General features: G+C 40.7%; 1 protein-coding gene across 9 annotated transcripts in view; it reads left to right on the top strand.

Annotated features, from left to right (window-relative positions):
- LOC112239018 (zinc finger protein OZF-like) overlaps positions 1 to 18,490 on the top strand; it is a 139,173-nt gene extending 120,683 nt beyond the window's left edge. For 7 of the 9 annotated variants that reach the window (XM_042318342.1, XM_042318345.1, XM_042318343.1 and 4 more), the window contains 2 exons: positions 8,844 to 9,092; positions 16,792 to 18,490. In XM_042318342.1, coding sequence (XP_042174276.1) covers positions 8,844 to 9,092; positions 16,792 to 17,975 — 1,433 coding nt within the window. In that variant the 3' untranslated portion in view covers positions 17,976 to 18,490. Of the gene's footprint in view, positions 1 to 1,673; positions 1,918 to 8,843; positions 9,093 to 16,791 lie in introns of all 9 variants that reach the window. The other 2 variants (XM_042318352.1, XM_042318353.1) reach the window with 2 other exon arrangements.
- The last annotated feature ends 4,719 nt before the right edge of the window (positions 18,491 to 23,209 follow it).

The following is a 23,209-nucleotide window of genomic DNA, read 5'->3' as shown; positions in this document are numbered from 1 at the left end:
ACATGCTAGATAACAAATCCTTCCGGTTTTATGCGTTATTGTTTGTGTCAAACCCAGTGAGTGAAAAACGTGATTAAAAACTATTTTACATGTCACGTAGACTTGGGGGTCTTCCGAGTGAATGTACATCATTTCGACAAGGTCATTTCATAAATAATCTATTTGAGATTTTTTTGTTCGTTTTTACATGTTATTGGTTTTGTGTAAAATGAAGCTCCTGAGTTGGTAAAATGGCGGCGTCCACTCTGTCTGCGGAGGAGCCCCTCGACTTCTTTTGGAAGTCTATTTTGGGGGTCTTTTTTGGTGCGGACCGGCGGACTGGATTTCAAAATCCACGGACCGGACCAAACTTATCAAATTATAGACGTTTATGTTTTACAATTTCGGCCGACCCTTGGCTTGGCCCAAACATTTGACTGGTCCAAATTCATGCAGCTTTAAGTAGAGGGGTCCAGCTGCAACGTCATCTCTCAGAGCAGTCGCCCCTCAGGGTCTCTGTGCTGCCTGCCCACTACGGATAGGTCGTCTATCGATGCAGTGCGTCTCTTAGGAAAAGTGGGGCTTTCGAAAGGTGCCACTCAATACTTCGTTTGGGTTATCAGACTTTAGTCATGATCTGCAGAAATTACAGTAAGGAATTTCAGTTATGCAAAAAAAAAAAAACTCTTCACTCACTGAACTGTATCTTTGAACTTTACCTACCTAACCGTAGTTAACCTGTTGTTCGTAAATGTAAATGCTAGCTAACGTTAGCTACCTTATAAAACACATTTATTTGACTATGTATTATTTGTTATTGGATATTTTAACCACCACTTCTCCTGATATTGTTCATTTGGAAACGCCCACTTCTCCATATATCGTTCCTTTGGAAACGCCCACTTCTCCATATATCGTTCCTTTATCCTGAGAGCTGCACTGCACTGAGATGACATATCAGTAGGTGGCAGGCAGCATAGAGACTCTGAGAGATGACGTCACAGCTGGACCCTACTGGCTTTAGGGTTTGTTTGTAAATGTACTCTAGAGTGCGCTCTGGGCGTTGGTAAATTCAGAGGATTGTCAGATTGTCTGCGTTTCGCTCAGTGCAGGTAGTAAGGGGGCAGCAGTAGAGACGGACAGTTTCACACAGTCACACTACAGTTTGGAAGCTGAATGTAATGATTATCAGTTTTCTACATGTGTAGTAATATTCAGACACAGTCACACTACAGTTTGGAAGCTGAATGTAATGATTATCAGTTTTCTACATGTGTAGTAATATTCAGACACATTCAGTTGTTTCCGTCTTTATTTATAAATGTTACTATCGTGTGAACGGGAAATACAAGAGATTTTTGTTAGTTGAAATAATATGTCGGAGACATGGTTGTTCAGGGAAATAGTTCATAATACTGCCTAAAACAAACGGCAACCTAAATGGTTTTTGAGTCATTTATGGATTTATGTGAATTGAGGAAATCTACTATAGGTTAAGAGTACTTATGTTGTGTCATTTAAAGTGTGCACTTTGTGTCTAATGGGAATGAATGTTGAGTTGTCAGTGCTTAGCTACCTGATCTATTCAAATTAGATAATTGAATTAAAAAATATAGAATATATTTTTAGAGAATAAAGAAAGCGCCAGAGCTGTCAAGACTAACTTTTGTATCTGTTTCTCTTTATTACTACAGGCCGACTCAGATTAAGTCTGAGGCCGATAACATGTGAGGACAAACCCAGCCTGCCACTCTCCTTCCACACTGAGACCAAACCTACAGTCACTGGGTCCTGATTGTGACAGTGGAGCCCAGTTTGCACTGCAGGATCCAGAGATGGCATCAGTGAAGCTGGAAGACTGCAGTCAAACACTGGAGCTGAATGTCAACATTAAAGATGAAGAAGAGGAGGAGGAGATTGGGAAATCTGTTAGTCATGGTAAGAGCAGGTTCTATCTATCTAAGTTTGTTGTTCATTCCAACTTCCCACTGTTTTAATCTATTCTGTAATTCTGACATTACACATCCCTGCCAAATTCCAGACTTACATTTGAGTCATTTAGCAGACGCTGTTATCCAGAGCGACTTATCTTCATCAGTTCATTCATGTTAAGATAGCTTGTCAACCACGTCATAGTAAATAAACTCAGTAAAAAAAGAAATGTCCCTTTTTCAGGACCCTGTCTTTCAAAGATCATTTGTAAAAATCCAAATAACTTCACAGATCTTCATTGTAAAGGGTTTAAACGCTGTTTCCCATGCTTGTTCAATGAACCATAAACAATTAATGAACATGCACCTGTGGAGTGGTCGTTAAGACACTAACAGCTTACAGACGGTAGGCAATTAAGGTCACAGTTATGAAAACTTAGGACACTAAAGAGGCCTTTCCACTGACTCTGAAAAACATCAAAATAAAGATGCCCAGGGTCTCTGCTCATCTGCGTGAATGTGCCTTAGGCATGCTGCAAGGAGGCATGAGGACTGCAGATGTGGCCAGGGCAATAAATTGCCATGTCTGTACTGTGAGACGCCTAAGACAGCGCTACAGGGAGACAGGATGGACAGCTGATCGTCCTCGCAGTGGCAGACCACGTGTGACAACACAGGATCGGTACATCCGAACATCACACCTGCGGGACAGGTACAGGATGGCAACGACAACTGCCTGAGTTTCACCAGGAACGCACAATCCCTGCATCAGTGCTCAGATGCTCAGACTGTCCACAATAGGCTGAGGCTGGACTGAGGGCTTGTAGGCCTGTTGTAAGGCAGGTCCTCACCAGACATCACCGTCACAAACCCACCATCACTGGATCAGACAGGACTGGCGAAAAGTGCTCTTCCCTGACGAGTCGCGGTTTTGTCGCACCAGGGGTGATGGTCGGATTCGCGTTTATCGAAGGAATGAGCATTACACAGAGGCCTGTACTCTGGAGCGGGATCGATTTGGAGGTGGAGGGTCCATCATGGTCTGGGGCGGTGTGTCACTGCATCATCGGACTGAGCTTGTTGTCATTGCAGGCAATCTCAACACTGTGCGTTACAGGGAAGACATCCTCCTCCTTCATGTGGTACCCCTCATGCAGGCTCATCCTGACATGACCCTCCTGCATGACAATGCCACCAGCCATACTGCTCGTTCTGTGCGTGATTTCCTGCAAGACAGGAATGTCAGTGTTCTGCCACGGCCAGCGTGTTCTGTGTTACTGTAATTTAAATATACCAATGTGTTTTTATTAATTGAATTCCCTTAATCTATTTCATGAGAATTTGTAAGATTCTTGTTTGTATAAAATAGACGGAGACCAGTCTTATCAATAATAGGTAACAGAATTTATTCTCGGAGCGCGCTGCCACGTTACCACGAGCAACAGTTTATATACAATAACATGATGTCATTTCATTGCTCCTAAAATGAATCTCCTCCTCCAGACCGGGTCAAAGGGAACTTTAAAAGTTCATTCTGAGTTCATTCTGACCCCCCCCCCCAGCACATACACAGGACACACAACACAACTGATTTAACTTTTGACTCCTCACCATTATCGATCACCACTTAGCTGACAGTTCTAATTAACAGAAAAGGCAGTGAGTGCATTCCTAGGTTATCTAAAACACCCCAGAGCTCAGTTTCGTCGGTTCAACCATAGGTTAACTACACTGCTCAAAAAAAGAAAGGGAACACTTAAACAACACAATGTAACTCCAAGTCAATCACACTTCTGTGAAATCAAACTGTCCACTTAGGAAGCAACACTGATTGACAATAAATTTCACATGCTGTTGTGCAAATGGAATAGACAACAGGTGGAAATTATAGGCATTTAGCAAGACACCCCCAATAAAGGAGTGGTTCTGCAGGTGGGGACCACAGACCACTTCTCAGTTCCTATGCTTCCTGGCTGATGTTTTGGTCACTTTTGAATGCTGGCGGTGCTTTCACTCTAGTGGTAGCATGAGACGGAGTCTACAACCCACACAAGTGGCTCAGGTAGTGCAGCTCATCCAGGATGGCACATCAATGCGAGCTGTGGCAAGAAGGTTTGCTATGTCTGTCAGCGTAGTGTCCAGAGCATGGAGGCGCTACCAGGAGACAGGCCAGTACATCAGGAGACGTGGAGGAGGCCGTAGGAGGGCAAAAGCCCAGCAGCAGGACCGCTACCTCCGCCTTTGTGCAAGGAGGAGCACTGCCAGAGCCCTGCAAAATGACCTCCAGCAGGCCACAAATGTGCATGTGTCTGCTCAAACGGTCAGAAACAGACTCCATGAGGGTGGTATGAGGGCCCGACGTCCACAGGTGGGGGTTGTGTTTACAGCCCAACACCGTGCAGGATGTTTGGCATTAGCCAGAGAACACCAAGTTTGGCAAATTCGCCACTGGCGCCCTGTGCTCTTCACAGATGAAAGCAGGTTCACACTGAGCACATGTGACAGTCTGGAGACGCAGTGGAGAACGTTCTGCTGCCTGCAACATCCTCCAGCATGACCGGTTTGGCAGTGGGTCAGTCATGGTGTGGGGTGGCATTTCATTGGGGGGCCGCACAGCCCTCCATGTGCTCGCCAGAGGTAGCCTGACTGCCATTAGGTACCGAGATGAGATCCTCAGACCCCTTGTGAGACCATATGCTGGTGTGGTTGGCCCTGGGTTCCTCCTAATGCAAGACAATGCTAGACCTCATGTGGCTGGAGTGTGTCAGCAGTTCCAACAAGAGGAAGCCATGGACTGGCCCACCCGTTCCCCAGACCTGAATCCAATTGAGCACATCTGGGACATCATGTCTCGCTCCATCCACCACAGACTATCCAGGAGTTGGCGAATGCTCTAGTCCAGGTCTGGGAGGAGATCCCTCAGGAGACCATCCGCCACCTCATCAGGAGCATGCCCAGGTATTGTAGGGAGATCATACAGGCACATGGAGGCCACACACACTACTGAGCCTCATTTTGACTTGTTTTAAGGACATTACATCAAAGTTGGATCAGCCTGTAGTGTGGTTTTCCACTTTAATTTTGAGTGTGACTCCAAATCCAGACCTCCATGGGTTGATAAATTTGATTTCCATTGATAATTTTTGTGTGATTTTGTTGTCAGCACATTCAACTATGTAAAGAAAAAAGTATTTAATAAGAATATTTCATTCATTCAGATCTAGGATGTGTTATTTTAGTGTTCCCTTTATTTTTTTGAGCAGTGTACCATATCTGTTTACTTAATCCACAAACCATTCCTTTCTTCCTAGTTGGAATGGTGTTCATTAACTTTTATTACTCCTTGTACGTGTCACACAATCCCTTCTTATGAACTCATATTGTTCATTAGATATAATAAAACAGAGTATAAGTTTACTTAGTTACGAACCCATTTGAAACGGCCTATTTCTCAGGCCCAGAAACTAGAATAAGCATACAATTGTCAGATTAGGATAGAAAACACTCTAAAGTTTCCAAAACTGTCAAAATACTGTCTGTGAGTATAACAGAACTGATATTGCAGGTGAAAACCTGAGGAAAATCCAACAAGGAAGTGCTGTTTTTCCTGAAAGCTCTCTGTTCCATTGGATGCCTTGCCTCCATTTAAAGGGATATCAACCAGATTCCTTTTCCTATGGCTTCCTCAAGCTGTGAACAGTCTTTAGACATAGTTTGAGGCTTTTCTTTTGAAAAATGAGCGAGAAAGAACCCATTGCGCAAGTTGATGGCGGGTGCCAGCAGAGTTTTTCATGCGCTACAGCCATTTTCTCTCTCTCGCCTATGGAAGAAGCTACATTCCGGTTGACATATTATCGATTATATATTGTAAAAACAACCTGAGGATTGATTATAAAAAACATTTGACATCTCTCTACGCACATTAAGGATACTATTTGGAATTTTCGTCTGCGATGCCGTGACTGCTCAAGCCTGTGGATTTCTGAACATAACGTGCCAAACAAATGGAGGTATTTTGGATATAAAAATAATCTTTATGGAACAAAAGGAACATTTATTGTGTAACTGGGAGTCTTGGGAGTGCAAACATCCGAAGATCATCAAAGGTAAGCGATTTAATTTATTGCTTTTCTGACTTTCGTGACCAATCTACTTGGCTGCCTGCTGTTTGTAATATTTTGTCTACTGAGAGAGATGTTCTTACATAAACGCTTGTAATGCTTTCGCCGAAAAGCTTTATTGAAATCTGACACGCCAGGTGGATTAACAAGCTAAGCTGTGTTTTGCTATATTGCACTTGTGAATTCATGAAAAAAAAAAAGGTCATTTAATTTGAATTTGGCACTCTGCAATTCAGCGGATGTTGATGAAAATGATCCCGCTAACGGGATGGGTGCGTCAAGAAGTTTAAAGCAAAAACTCAAACAGGACATACCAGTGACGCGCTCAATACGGAAGAGGTCCGACGTAGCGGATGCTAAGCTACAGGACTGTTTTACTAGCACAGTGACCGTATGTACATATCCCAACCAGAAGCCGTGGATTACAGGCAACATCTGCACTGAGCTAAAGGCTGGAGCAGCTGCTTTCAAGGAGCAGGACACTAATTCGGACGCTTATAAGAAATCCCGCTACGCCCTATGATGAACCATCATACAGGCAAAGCGTCAATACAGGACTGAGATCAAATCCTACTACACCAGCTCTGACAGTCGTCAGGTTGTGGCAGGGTTTACAAACTATTTCAGATTACAAAGGGAAACCTAGCCGCGAGCTGCCCAGTGACGCGAGCCTACCAGTTGAGCTAAATGCCTTTTATGCTCGCTTCGAGGCAAGCAACACCGAATCATGCATGAGAGCACCAGCTGTTCCAGCCGATGTGAGTAAGACCTTAACATTCACAAGGCTGCAGGGCCAGACGGATTACCAGGATGCGTACTCAGAGCTTGCGCTGACCAGCTGGAAAGTGTCTTCACTGACATTTTCAACCTCTCCCCAACCCAATCTGTAATACTTACATGTTTCAAGCAGACCACCAAGGTAACATGCCTAATTGACTACTGACCTGTAGCACTCACATCTGTAGCCATGAAATGCTTTGCAAGGTTGGTTATGGCTTACATCAACACTATCATCCCAGGACCCACTCTAAATAGCATACAACAGATCCACAGACAACACAATCTGCATTGCACTCCACACTACCCTTTCCCACCTGGACAAAAGGAACACATATGTGAGAATGCTGCCCATTGACTACAGCTCAGCGTTCAACACCATAGTGGCCTCTAAGCTTATCACTAAGCAAAGGACCCTGGAACTGAACACCTCCCTCTGCAACTGGATCCTGGACTTCCTGACGGCCCGCCCCCAGGTGGTGAGGGTAGGCAATAACAAATCCGCCACGCTGACCCTTAACACGAGGCCCCCTCTGGGATCCATGCTTAGTCCCCTCCTGTACTCCCTGTTCACCCAAGACTGCATGAGCATTAAGTTTGCAGACGGCACGACAGTGGAAGGCCTGATCACCGACAATGACAAGAACGCTTATAGGGAAGAGGTTTGAGACCTGGCAGTGTGGTGCAAGACAAAGGAGCTGATCATGGACTACAGGAAAAGGAGGGCCAAGCACACCTCCATTCACATTGATGGGGCTGTAATGGAGAAGGTCGAGAGCTTCAAGTTCCTCGGTATCAACATCACCTTTCATGGTCTAGGCACACCAATACAGTCGTTAGGAGGGCACAACAATGCCTATTCCCCTTCAGGATGGTTAAAAGATTTGGCATGAGTCCTTCGATCCTCTCAACATTCTACAGCTGCACCATCGAGAGCATCCTGACTGATTGCATCACTGCTTGGTATGGCAACTGCTCGGCATCCGACTTCAAGGCGCAACAGAGGGTAGTGCGTACGGCACAGTACCTCACTGGGGCCGAGCTCCCTGCCATCCAAGACCTCTATACCAGGCGGTGTCAGTGGAAGGCCCTAAAAATTGTAAAAGACTCCAGCCACCAAAGTCACAGACTGTTCTCGCTGCTACCGCACGGCAAGCGGTACCGGAGCACCAAGTCTGGTACCAAAACGCTCCTTAACAGCTTCTACCCCCAAAGCCATGAGACTACTGAACAGTTAATCAAATGGCTTCTACCCCCATAAGACTACTGAACAGTTAATCAAATGGCTTCTACCCCCATAAGACTACTGAACAGTTAATCAAATGGCTTCTACCCCCATAAGACTACTGAACAGTTAATCAAATGGCTTCTACCCCCATAAGACTACTGAACAGTTAATCAAATGGCTTCTACCCCCATAAGACTACTGAACAGTTAATCAAATGGCTTCTACCCCCATAAGACTACTGAACAGTTAATCAAATGGCTTCTACCCCCATAAGACTACTGAACAGTTAATCAAATGGCGACCTGGACAATTTGCATTGACCCCCTTATTTCATTCTTATCTATTATTATGTTTTGCACTGACTCCGGCTCGATGTACACTCACTCGACTCTAAACACACACACCACTAATACACACAAAACACACACACATATTGACGGCACACATTCCTTCACGCTCTGAATACTTATATAAATAAGTTATTTTTGTTTTTAATACATTTGAACCATTTTAGAGTAAGGCTGTAAAACATAACAAAATATGGAAAAAGTCAAGGGGTCTGAGTACTTTCGAAATGCACTGTATGTGAATTCAGGAAATCTACTATATAGGTTAACTGCACTTACGTTGTGTAATTTAAAGTGTGCACTTTGTGTCAAATGGGAATACATTTTTGTTGTCAATGCTTAGCTACTTGATCTATTGAAATTAGATAATTGAACAGGAAAAAACATATTTTACAGAATAAAAAAGTTCCAGAACTGTCAAGACAATAATCTTTGTGTCCGTTTGTCTTTATTACTACAGGCCGACTCAGGTCAAGTCTGAGGCCAGTGACATCAACAGTGAGGACAAACCCAGCCCTCCTCTCTCCTTCCACACTGAGTACAAACCTTCAGTCACTGGGTCCTGATTGTGACAGTGGAGCCCAGTTTGCACTGCAGGATCCAGAGATGGCATCAGTGAAGCTGGAAGACTGCAGTCAAACACTGGAGCTGAATGTCAACATTAAAGATGAAGAAGAGGAGGAGAAGATTGGGAAATCTGTTAATCATGGTAAAGGCAGGTTCAATCTATTCTGTAATTCTGACATCACACATCCCTGCCAAACTCCAGACTGCACAGCAATGGTTGTTTTGTACATTTTTACACATACATTTGAGTAATTTCGCTCGGGTTGGGATTTGAGCATAACCTGGAAGTAGGGAGGGGCAGTTCCCTTTGTTTCTCTGTAGGCAAGCACCATGATCTTGTAGTGGATGTGAGCTTCGACTGGAAGCCAGTGGAATGTACGGAGGAGCAGAGTGACATGGGGGAACTTGGGAATGTTGAACACCAGACAGACTGCAGTGTTCTGGATAAGTTGCGAGACAAAGCGACTAGACGTAATTAGTGCCTGAAATAATGTGATTTGCCTTGTATGAGACATGTTGCTAGGCCTATGGGGCGGCAGGTAGCCTAGTGGTCAGAGCGTCGAATCCCCGAGCTGCCAAGGTAAACATCTGTTGTTCTGCCCCTGAACAAGGAAGTTAACCCAGTGTTCCCCGGTAGGCCGTCATTGAAAATAAGAATTTGTTCTTCACTGACTTGCCTAGTTAAATAAAGGTATAAAAAAATATGAGCTGAGGTCCACTAGAGTTAACAATTATTTGTGAGAACTGCAAACTACTTACCCTAAACATCCCCCAAACCTACACGGATGGGAAGCATGTGTGATAAGACCTGTACTCAGAAGCCGACTGTCTAACCCATGAAACTTTGAGACCATGGAAACTGTAGGACCACCCGTGAAAAGGCCCTTGAGTAAAAGTATTATGAAAAACTGAGCGCTAACCAAGGACCGATGAACCAGTAAGGGAACCAATGTGGTAAAAACCCGTTGCTGTGTAGCCTTCATTTGCAACTAGAAAGTGGTGACTGGGACCAAATCGTTGTTAGTAGGTTAGGATGTTGAAACTTGCATAGAGAAGCATTTCCCCGAATAAATTCAGGCAAGGTGAATCCTGGTACATAGAAACTGAAGCAAATGAACAAATTGTTAGAATTATGGAGAAGAAAACCCATGTATTTAACATTAATAGGCTACAGACAAAGTGACTGAAGCTTAAAGCCACAGTTCTTATTCGATACATTATTGACGATAGCCACCTTGACACTTGGTTTGCAGCTGGGAGGAGAATGTATCATTATGAGATGGGGACTAATGGCCAAGACTGATGCAACAAGATATTGCAGAAGACATTTTGTTTATAACGAGATGAAATGCAAGTAAAAATGTAAATACCTAAAATGAGTAAAAGGCAACTAAACTCATAAAGCATGGATGAAGTATTACTTTTATCGCTGAAGAATCAATTGATAAAATGGCTGATATTGTAAATCAACACTTGTAAAATAGGCTACGATTATGCATGTAAGCCAACTTAATGTCAAATATGACTGTGCTGGTGAGAAGAAGAAATAAGGATCCATGATTGCTGGCGATGGCTCTTGGGTACACCTCAGTTCAAGTCCACTCCTATCCAGTTATTAAATAAGAATAGAAGATGTTTCTAAACACTTCTACGTTAATAATTATGAGTGAGAAAGTAACAGATGCAAAACACATCATACCCCTCCGCCAAAACAAATGCTAACCTCCCCTCTTATTTTAATGGTGAGAGGTTAGCATGTATTGTGGGTATGATATTTGTGTGTCTGTAACTTTCTCACTCATCATTATTCACAATATACAAGGGTACTATACTAAGCCTGCTAATGATAATGACATTACTTATTATTTTAACGATGATCATAACAATAGTTATAATAATAACAGGAAGAAGGATAGCAAGAGTGGTACAGTGGTCGTAGACACTGCATCTCAGTGTCACTGCAGTACCTGGTTCGAATCCAGGCTGCATCCCATCCGGCTGTGATTGGGAGTCCCATAGGGCGGCGCACAATTGGCCCAGCGTCATCCCGGGTTTGTAAATAAGAATTTGTTCTTAACTGAGTTCTCTAGTAAAAGAAAAATGAAAAGGATGGTATTGGAGTGAGAGCTGCATGCGTAGCCTATTGTGTGGCAAACAGGTGCTGTTAGATTACAATATTATATTTCTGACCACTTGGAACAGTTGTAAACAACACTTAATAAATTATTATAATGTGTTCTAAAGGAACATTATTGTAAAACCTTTATTACAGCATACCACACATTAAAACCTTTATTACAGCATACCACACATTAAAACCTGTATTACAGCATACCACACATTAAAACCTGTATTACAGCATACCACACATTAAAACCTGTATTACAGCATACCACACATTAAAACCTGTATTACAGCATACCACACATTAAAACCTGTATTACAGCATACCACACATTAAAACCTTTATTACAGCATACCACACATTAAAACCTGTATTACAGCATACCACACATTAAAACCTGTATTACAGCATACCACACATTAAAACCTTTATTACAGCATACCACACATTAAAACCTTTATTACAGCATACCACACATTAAAACCTTTATTACAGCATACCACACATTAAAACCTGTATTACAGCATACCACACATTAAAACCTGTATTACAGCATACCACACATTAAAACCTGTATTACAGCATACCACACATTAAAACCTTTATTACAGCATACCACACATTAAAACCTTTATTACAGCATACCACACATTAAAACCTTTATTACAACATAGCACACATTAAAACCTTCTACAGCATACCACACAATAAAACCTTCTACAGCATACCACACATTAAAACCTGTATTACAGCATACCACACATTAAAACCTGTATTACAGCATACCACACATTAAAACCTGTATTACAGCATGCCACACATTAAAACCTTTATTACAGCATACCACACATTAAAACCTGTATTACAGCGTACCACACATTAAAACCTTCTACAGCATACCACACAATAAAACCTTTATTACAGCATACCACACATTAAAACCTTTATTACAGCATACCACACATTAAAACCTGTATTACAGCATACCACACATTAAAACCTTTATTACAGCATACCACACATTAAAACCTTTATTACAGCATACCACACATTAAAACCTTTATTACAGCATACCACACATTAAAACCTTTATTACAGCATACCACACATTAAAACCTGTATTACAGCATACCACACATTAAAACCTGTATTACAGCATACCACACATTAAAACCTTTATTACAGCATACCACACATTAAAACCTTTATTACAGCATACCACACATTAAAACCTTTATTACAACATAGCACACATTAAAACCTTTATTACAACATAGCACACATTAAAACCTTCTACAGCATACCACACAATAAAACCTTCTACAGCATACCACACATTAAAGCCTTTATTACAGCATACCACACATTAAAACCTTTATTACAGCATACCACACATTAAAACCTGTATTACAGCATACCACACATTAAAACCTTTATTACAGCATACCACACATTAAAACCTTTATTACAACATAGCACACATTAAAACCTTCTACAGCATACCACACAATAAAACCTTCTACAGCATACCACACATTAAAACCTTTATTACAGCATACCACACATTAAAACCTGTATTACAACATACCACACATTAAAACCTTTATTACAGCATACCACACATTAAAACCTTTATTACAGCATACCACACATTAAAACCTTTATTACAACATAGCACACATTAAAACCTTCTACAGCATACCACACAATAAAACCTTCTACAGCATACCACACATTAAAACCTGTATTACAGCATACCACACATTAAAACCTGTATTACAGCATACCACACATTAAAACCTGTATTACAGCATACCACACATTAAAACCTTTATTACAGCATACCACACATTAAAACCTTTATTACAGCATACCACACATTAAAACCTGTATTACAGCATACCACACATTAAAACCTTTATTACAGCATACCACACATTAAAACCTTTATTACAGCATACCACACATTAAAACCTGTATTACAGCATACCACACATTAAAACCTGTATTACAGCATACCACACATTAAAACCTTTATTACAGCATACCACACATTAAAACCTTTATTACAGCATACCACACATTAAAACCTTTATTACAGCATACCACACATTAAAACCTTTATTACAGCATACCACACATTAAAACCTTTATTACAGCATACCACACATTAAAACCTGTATTACAGCATACCACACATTAAAACCTTTATTACAGCATACCACACATTAAAACCTTTATTACAGCATACCACACATTAAAACCTTTATTACAACATAGCACACATTAAAACCTTCTACAGCATACCACACAATAAAACCTTCTACAGCATACCACACATTAAAGCCTTTATTACAGCATACCACACATTAAAACCTTTATTACAGCATACCACACATTAAAACCTGTATTACAGCATACCACACATTAAAACCTGTATTACAGCATACCACACATTAAAACCTTTATTACAGCATACCACACATTAAAACCTTTATTACAACATAGCACACATTAAAACCTTCTACAGCATACCACACAATAAAACCTTCTACAGCATACCACACATTAAAGCCTTTATTACAGCATACCACACATTAAAACCTTTATTACAGCATACCACACATTAAAACCTGTATTACAGCATACCACACATTAAAACCTGTATTACAGCATACCACACATTAAAACCTTTATTACAGCATACCACACATTAAAACCTTTATTACAACATAGCACACATTAAAACCTTCTACAGCATACCACACAATAAAACCTTCTACAGCATACCACACATTAAAACCTTTATTACAGCATACCACACATTAAAACCTTTATTACAGCATACCACACATTAAAACCTTTTACAGCATACCACAAAAAAAATCTCAAATTGGGAAATTGCTTTATCTGACATGTTGCAATTGCGTGAGGCTTGGAGCTCACAGAATCAATAGGCTATCAAACACACTCAAACAGGCAACAGAAGCAGGATCTATCTTCTTTCTGTAAATACAGTGCATTCTGAAAGTATTCAGACCCCTTGACATTTTCCACATTTGGTTAACTTACATCCTTATTCTAAAATTGATAAAAGTTTTTTCCCCCTCACTTGTCCCGTGTAATGACAATGCGAAAACAGATTAGCTCCCTGGATGCAATTCCTATGGCTTCCACAGGGTGTCAGCAGTCTATGTGCAAGGTTTCAGGCTTGTAACTTCCAAAAACTAATAAGAAATATCAGTTTAAGTACAGGGACACAGTCTTGGAAATTTGTGTTTGCGCGCGCCATGAAGACAGTTTCCTATTGAACATACTTCTTTCCGTAAGAAATATTATAGTTTGATTACATTTTAGGGTATCTGAGGAGTAAATAGAAATGTATTTTGACTTGTTGAAACAAAGTTTAGGTGTAGATTTTCGGTTTCCTTTCTCTGCATGTTGAACGAGTGGATTACTCAAATCGATGGCGCCAACTAAACTGACTTTTTGGGATCTAAAGAAGGATTATGTCTAAGAAACGACACTACATGTTATAGCTGGGACCCTTTGGATGACAAATCAGAGGAAGATTTTCAAAAAGGTAAGTGAATATTTAATCGCTATTTGTGAATTTATGAAACCTGTGAAAAATATTTTGATGTGGGGGCACCGTCCTCAAACAATCGCATAGCATGTTTTCGCTGTAATAGCTACTGTAAATCGGACAGTGCAGTTAGATTAACATGAATTTAAGCTTTCAGCCGAAATAAGACACTTATATTTACCTAAATGTTTAATATCCATAATTTGTAGGATTTATTTATTTGAATTGCGCGCCCTCCAGTTTCACTGGAAGTTGTCCCGCTAGCAGGACGACTAGGAACCTTAAATGCTGCAGACAATTTTTAGTGACCTTCTCCAGATCTGTGCCTCTATACAATCCTGTCTCTGAGCTCTACGGACAATTCCTTTGACCTCATATGGCTTCTTTTTGTGTGTGTTTTTTTCAATATTTGGAAGGTGTGCTTAATGTTTCATACACTCAGTAAATATGGATGATTTCTAAAACCCGGTATATTTAACAATTAGGCTATTGATTACAGACCTATTTAAGTTGGTTTCCACACTCCTCAAAAATATTGTTTCAGAATCGCAGACAGTGACCGCTATCTAAACGTGGAAGAAAAAGCAACATGTTATAAAATAATGTCATTTGTATTAGTGTTGCACCATTGTTCTTACATAATATAACCATATACAATTTCAGTAGCACATGTCTTAGTGATGTACTGTGCCATCCCTATGGCCTCCGCAATGGATTAGTCCACCCAGACAGGAGCCAATCAGTCTTGTGCGCCATGAGAAAATGAATCTATTTGTTCGACTGCTACCATACACATCATGTATGGTTCACACTCTCCTTCATGCCCTGGAACCTTCCAGTGCTTGTAGCACTCTATGCCATATGGCCTCAAATGATACTGTTCTGTTTTTCTCATTACACCCTTTCAATATTTGAAATATTACATTTGATTCATCCACTGTCGAGGAGATGGAGGATCTTTTTTCCAAATCATGGATGAGAAAAGCATGGTCTACCCCACGGCACCCCCATATGCCATGTCTTGAAATATGCGGATGGACAGATTCAAAGTAAATTTACATTGTAAAACTTCTGCTAACTTTCTAACTCCGCCCATAACTTTTTAAATGTATTGCACTCCAAGAAGGCATGGATTATTGAGTCATCGTTAGTTTTACACTTAAGACATGGGGAGCAGCCATTGGTGGGCCTGGGAGGGCATAGGACCACCCACTTGGAAGCTAGGCTCCAAAAATCTTAATGAGTTTTTCCCCACAAAAGGGCTGTATTACAGACCGAAATACTCCTCAGTTTCATCAGCTGTCCGGGTGGCTGGTCTCAGACGATCCCACATGTGAAGAACCCGGATGTGGAGGTCCTGGGCTGGCGTGGTTACACATGGTCTGAGGTTGTGAGTCCGATTGGACATACGGGCCAAATGCTCAAATTATGTTGGAGGTGGCTTATGATAGAGAAATTAACATTAAATTCTCTGGCAACAGCTTTGGTGGACATTCCTGCAGTCAGCATGCCAATTGCACACTCCCTCAAAACTTGAAACGTCTGTGGTGGTGTTACAAAACTGCACATTTTAGTGGCATTTTGTCCCCAGCTGAAGGTGCACCTGTGTAATGATCTTGTTGTTTAATCAGCTTCTTGATATGTCACACCTGTTAGGTGGATGGATTATTTTGGCAATGGAGAAATGCTCACTAACAGAGATGTAAACATTTTTGAGAAATAATCTTTTTGTGAATATGAAACATTTCTGGGATATTTTATTTCAGCTCATAAAACCTTTCGACCAACACTTTACATGTTGCATTTATATAGACCACAAGCCAGACTGTTACCCACTTTTAGAATAGATGTATTCCCCTTTGGATTGTACAGCCTACTGATGAGTTCATATGTTACTGGTACAGCCAGAAGAGGACTGGCCACCCCTCAGAGCCTGGTTCCTCCTTTCTAGGGAGTTTTTCCTAGCCAATGTGCTTCTACATCTGCATTGCTTGCTCTTTGAGGGTTTAAGCTGGATATATTTTAAAGCACTTTGTGAAAACTGCTGATGTAAAAAGGGCTTCATAAAATGCATTTGATTGACATGTATATCACATCAACTGATTGGTTCTTCTGATGTTCTTCACACAGGAGACCATGTTGAGACATTCTCTACATCCAGAGAGCAACAGCTGGAAGATCACAGAGCTAAGAGGTCTCACCACTGCCCACATTGTGAGGAGATTTTCCCAATTCTATCAAATCTAAAAATACACCTAAAAATACACACAGACCAGAATCTGTATTCCTGCACAGATTGTGGGAAGAGATTCACAACATCACAGGCTCTGACAGCTCATCAGAAAGTGCACACTGGAGAGAAGCCATACTTCTGCTTTGTCTGTGGGGAGAGTTTCTCTCAACAGGGCCATCTAAAAACCCACCATCGAATACACACAAGAGAGAAGCCATACTCCTGCTTTGACTGTGGGGAGAGTTTCTCTCAACAGGGCCACCTAAAAACCCACCAACGAATACACACAGGAGAGAAGCCTTACTCCTGCTCTGACTGTGGAAAGAGTTTCTCTCAACTGGGCAGCTTAAAAACACACCAACGTATACACACAGGAGAGAAGCCTTACTCCTGCTCTTACTGTGGGGAGTGTTTCTCTCAACTGGGCAACTTAAAAACACACGAACGTATACACACAGGAGAGAAGCCTTTCTCCTGCACTGACTGTGGGAAGAGCTTCACAACATCACAAGCTCTGACAGTTCATCAGAGAGTGCACACTGGAGAGAAGCCTTACTACTGCTCTGAATGTGGAAAGAGTTTCTCCCAATTGGATATGTTAAAATGTCACCAACGAATACATACAGGAGAGAAGCCTTACTCCTGCTCTGACTGTGGTAAGAGTTTCTCTCAACTGGGCAACTTAGAAGCACACCAACGTATACACACAGGAGAAAAGCCTTACTCCTGCTCTGAGTGTGGGAAGTGCTTCACAACATCAGCTGAGCTAAAAGTTCATAAAAGATCACACACAGGAGAGAAGCCTTACACCTGTTCTGACTGTAGAAAGAGTTTCTCCCGATTGGATATGTTAAAATGTCATCAGCGAATACATACAGGAGAGAAGCCTTATTCCTGCTCTGACTGTGGAAAAAGGTTCTCCCAACTGGGCAACTTAGAAGCGCACCAACGTATACACACAGGAGAGAAGCCTTACTCCTGCTCTGACTGCGGGAAGAGTTTCTCCCGATTGGATACCTTAAAACGCCACAAATGTATACATAAAGGGCAGAAGCCTCATCAGTTCTCTCAGACCAGCTAAGACTTAAAGTCACTCCATCACTTAAAGATGCACTATGTAGAAATCACTCCACCATTTCCTGCATGTTAAAATTGCAATAGTTCTAAAATAAGCAGTCCTTGTTGTGTAGTGAAACATTGTACCATCTAAACCACTGTGAAATATATTTTCCATTCTCAAAATATTGTATTTTCAGCTGTTGTACAAAAATGGAAGTAAAAAAAACAAAACTTCAGAACGGGAAGCATAGAAATAGTGCACATAGAACAGATCTACTGCTTCTTAGACTGAGAGAAGCCTTACTCCTTGTCTGACTGTGGAAAAGGCTTCACAGCACTGGGTGATCTAAAAGTTAATCAGCGAACACACACTGGGGAAAAGCTTGTGTGTACTGCACTGCCTGTGGGAATATTTTATCTCTATTGGACACCTTAGCTAGGCTTGGGTGTTATACAGATTGTCATACCTTCATACTGACCTTGTGCCATACCAGAATATTAGATAACTGCACGCAAATATATATATATATATATATATATATATATATATATTAGACAGCATATAATAGACAGCATCCAGGAGAAGTTAGCTAACTAACTACTAAATTAGCAAACCAAATGCACAACTGCAGAGCATTTAGCACATTTTAGACTGTTAACTTAAAGGGATATTCCTCATATCCAGCACCACCCCAACATCAACATGTGAATATTGCGTGTTTCTGTAGTAAAAAAAGATTGAGGAAGATAAGTGTTTCTAATGACATCATCGGTGGGCATCGTGTGATTTTTGACCAATTTATGAGGAGGCATTGCCTACTAATTGGTTGATGATGTCATTTTCACGTGTTGATGTTTGGTTGGTGCTTCATTTCCCTTTAATTAATAGAGCTAGTTATAAGATATTATATATTTGTCACATATATGTACCGACAGATGTAGCCTATTGAATATTATAAAATATGCATTAAATGCATCCTCCAATTGTAAAGTCTGTCTATGCCCATACAGGAGACAGTGTTGAGAGCAACAGCATGAATAGAGCAAAGAGGTCTCACCACCGCCAGTTCTCTCAGAACAGTTAAGATTAGAGTCATAAAATAAGTTGTAACAGTAAATTGGATTAAATGAAGAAAGTGTAGAACACTATTGTAATCCTATAGTTTCTCACTGTGAGAGAACAATGCAGAGGAAAGGGAGTGTTATAGAATGTTAACCTCTTACTTTACATATCACTGTGCACCTTGTCTGTTTTGGTGTGTTTTGTTAGCTTCTAATGTAAAGATATTGAGATGACCTTGGATTTTCACTTAGTGTTAAATATCTTCTGAGGCTTCTCATTTTAAAAACAAACAAGTTTATAGTTTAACAGTTGACGTGGTGGTACTGCTTCCCTCTCAGCCTGGTCTGACTCTTTCTGTGGGGAGAGTTTCAACTGGTCAGCTTAAAAACACACCAACTGTATACACACCGGAGAGAAGCCTTACTCCTGCTCTTTGGATGGCTGGGTGTATAACACGAACATATAGCAACCCAAAGGTTGCATGTTTGAATCTCATCACAGATGACTAGCTTATTTTAGCTAATAAGCAACTTTGCAACGTCTTACTACTTTTTAGATACTACTTAGCATGTTAGCTTAGCATGCCGCTCCTTAGCATGTTAGCTTAGCATGCCGCTCCTTAGCATGTTAGCTTAGCATGCCGCTCCTTAGCATCTTAGCTAAAAGTTTTTCCCCTAACCCTAAACTTAACCCAAAGCATAGCCACCTAGCTAGCATTAGCAACAATAAATTGTAATTCGTAACATATTGAACATTTGTAACATATTTTACAAATTCCAATTCATAACATATCATATAAATTGTAATTTATACGTCCTACAATTTGTATTCTACATTACATGACCAAAAGCATGTGGACACCTGCGCATCGAACATCTCATTCCAAAAACATGGGTATTAATATGGAGTTGGTCCCCCTTTTGCAGCTATAACAGGCTCTTCCGGGAAGGCTTTCCACCAGATGTTGGAACATTGCTGTGGGCACTTGCTTTCATTCAGGTTGTCCCTCTGCAGTTCTCTGTGGGAATGAACTAGTAGACACAACATGTATCAGATAGAGCATTAGTTTGGGGGGATTATTTTTGCTATTAAACAACTGTTTAATGATACACAGGTTATGAAACAACTACATGTGTTTATTAAGTTATCTTTTAAAAGCAGATTTGTTTTAGTCATTGATAATGAATGTGTTTGGATAACTGCATAAGTTAAGTTAATTGATCTGCCAATTAAAAATAAAGTTACATGAATTTGTACTGGTCAAACTCTTCTGTTTTGTATTCAGTTCTTCATGTTAGATCTGACAGTATGAATGTTTCTTATGGTTGTATTCAGTTCTTCATATTAGATCTGACAGTATGAATGGTTCTTATGGTTGTATTCAGTTCTTCATATTAGATCTGACAGTATGAATGGTTCTTATGGTTGTATTCAGTTCTTCATATTAGATCTGACAGTATGAATGGTTCTTATGGTTGTATTCAGTTCTTCATATTAGATCTGACAGTATGAATGGTTCTTATGGTTGTATTCAGTTCTTCATATTAGATCTGACAGTATGAATGGTTCTTATGGTTGTATTCGGTTCTTCATATTAGATCTGACAGTATGAATGGTTCTTATGGTTGTATTCGGTTCTTCATATTAGATCTGACAGTATGAATGGTTCTTATGGTTGTATTCAGTTCTTCATATTAGATCTGACAGTATGAATGGTTCTTATGGGCTGAGTGCCTGGAGTGTTTTGGTATGACTACAATCAGGAGTTCTCTCTGACCCTGTGATGTCACCAGGACAGAACCACATGTCTCTATCCCACTCCAGGCCAGGTGGCAGTGATGCACATTTAACGTTGGTCTGAACACCACCAATAAACACCAAACAAGAAGAACGCACGCTCAGTGATCATGCCCCCTCCCCATGCTGCAAAGCAATCGAGAGCAATAGTAATGGTCTTTTTGTAGGCACTAAAAGAAGGTCTGTGGTAAACACAAGCTTAGGAGATCTCATACGTTTTGTTCTATGAGTTAATCTTCATCAGCTAACATCACTTTTTTTGCGTTTTGCTGCAGTTATGTATCATATAAAGCACATAAAATGCTTCATAATTCATACAGGTCATGTTAAATGACTGATATGATCCTGTAGAACAAAAACGTATAAGATCTCCTAAGCCTGTGTTAACCTCAGACTTATTTCCTGGATTCATCCCAAACCATATTCTTTCCCCATAGAGATGGCTCAACTCCTTTCCAGTCTTTAGGACCACATGCTGGTGAGTTCTATAAAAGATCGCACAGCGAGTGCACACAATCAAACATTTGTAAGTACTTTTAATCTAACAAAATGATGAATACACTTGGTTTCATTGCACAATATAATTTTTATTGAACTGTTATTTAATAAGAAACACATGTAAGTCTTTTCTACTACAAAACATCTTTGTGTGCATTGTAGCTATTACTGGTGGCTAGCAAATTGGCTTGTCCCCATGGTGATGTGTAAAGGTGTAGTGACATGTTTTGAGTAGATAAACATGTCAATTAGAAATTAACATTGTTTTTTGGGTTATCTATACAGAAAATACAAAGGTTGACCAGCACAAATTCATGTAGAATGTTTATTTTTCATTAGCAGATAAATGAAGTTCATTACAGTTATCCAAATGTATTAATTATCAATTACTATAATAATGAATCTAGTTTTAAAAGACAATTTAATAAACAGGGAAGTCGTTTCATAGCAGGTGTATCATTAAATAAAAGTCATTATGTAGTAAAAAAGAATCCACCCAAAGTAATGGTGAAAACTGATCATCACACCATCTCTATCTGATACATGTGTCTACTAGCTCATTCCCAACAGAGAACTGATCATCACACCATCTCTATCTGATACATGTGTCTACTAGCTCATTCCCAACAGAGAACTGCAGAGGGAGAACTTGGTGTCAGAGCAAAACCATACCACTCAATTTAGTATGATACAGTATGTTATGTTACATTGTCCTATGAATGTAATACGATTTCTAAGATGTATGAATTACAATTCGTACAATATGTTACGAATTTGCGATACGTATGATATTTTACAAATTCCAATTTGTTGTTGCAAACATTAATTAACATGCTAAGTACACTATATATACACACAAACTAGTGGATTTGGCTACTTCAGCCACACCCGTTGCTGACAGGAGTATAAAATCGAGCACACAGCCATGCATTCTCCATAGACAAACATTGGAAGTAGAATGGCCTTACTGATACTGAAGAGCTCAGTGACTTTCAATGTGGCACCGTCATAGGATGCCACTTTTCCAACAAGTCAGTTCGTCATGTTTCTTCCTTGCTAGAGCTGCCCTGTTCAACTGTAAGTGCTGTTATTATGAAAACATCTAGGAGCAAGAACGGCTCAACCACAAAGTGGTAAGCCACACAAGCTCAAAGAACGGGACCACCGAGAGCTGAAGCGCTTAGCACGTAAAAATTGCCTGTCCTATCGAGTTCCAAACTGCTTCTGGAAGCAACAGCAGCAGAAGAACTGTTCATCGGGGGCTTCATGAAATGGGTTTCCATGGCCGAGTAGCCGCACACAAGAATAAGATCACCATGTGCAATGCCAAGCATTGGCTGGAGGGGTGTAAAGCTTGCCTCTATTGGACTCTGAAGAAGTGTAAACGTGTTGTCTGGAGTGATGAATCACTCTTCATCATCTGGCAGTCCGACGGAAAAATCTGTGTTTGGTGGATGCCAGGTGAAAGCTACCTGCCCCAATGCATAGTGCCAACTGTAAAGTTTGGTGGAGGAATAATGGTGTGGGGCTGTTTTTCATGGTTCGGGCTAGGCTCCATACTTCCAGTGAAGGGAAATCTTAACGCTACAGCATACAATGACATTATAGATCACTCTGTGCTGCCAACTTTGTGGCACCAGTTTGGGGAAGGCCCTTTCCTGTTTCAATATGACAATACCCCCGAGCACAAATACACGTCCATACAGAAATGGTTTGTCAAAAACGGTTTGAAAGAATTTGACTGGCCTGCACAGAGCCCTGATCTCAACCCCATCAAACACCTTTGGGATGAATTGGAATATCGACTGCGAGCCAGGCCTAATCGCTCAACCTCACTACTGCTCTTGTGGCTGAATGGAAGCACGTCCCCATAGCAATGTTACAACATCTAGTGGAAA

This window comes from Oncorhynchus tshawytscha, unplaced genomic scaffold (assembly GCF_018296145.1).
Source record: "Oncorhynchus tshawytscha isolate Ot180627B unplaced genomic scaffold, Otsh_v2.0 Un_contig_2903_pilon_pilon, whole genome shotgun sequence".
NCBI lineage: Eukaryota > Metazoa > Chordata > Actinopteri > Salmoniformes > Salmonidae > Oncorhynchus > Oncorhynchus tshawytscha.
This window is presented reverse-complemented; position numbering and strand designations above follow the sequence as displayed.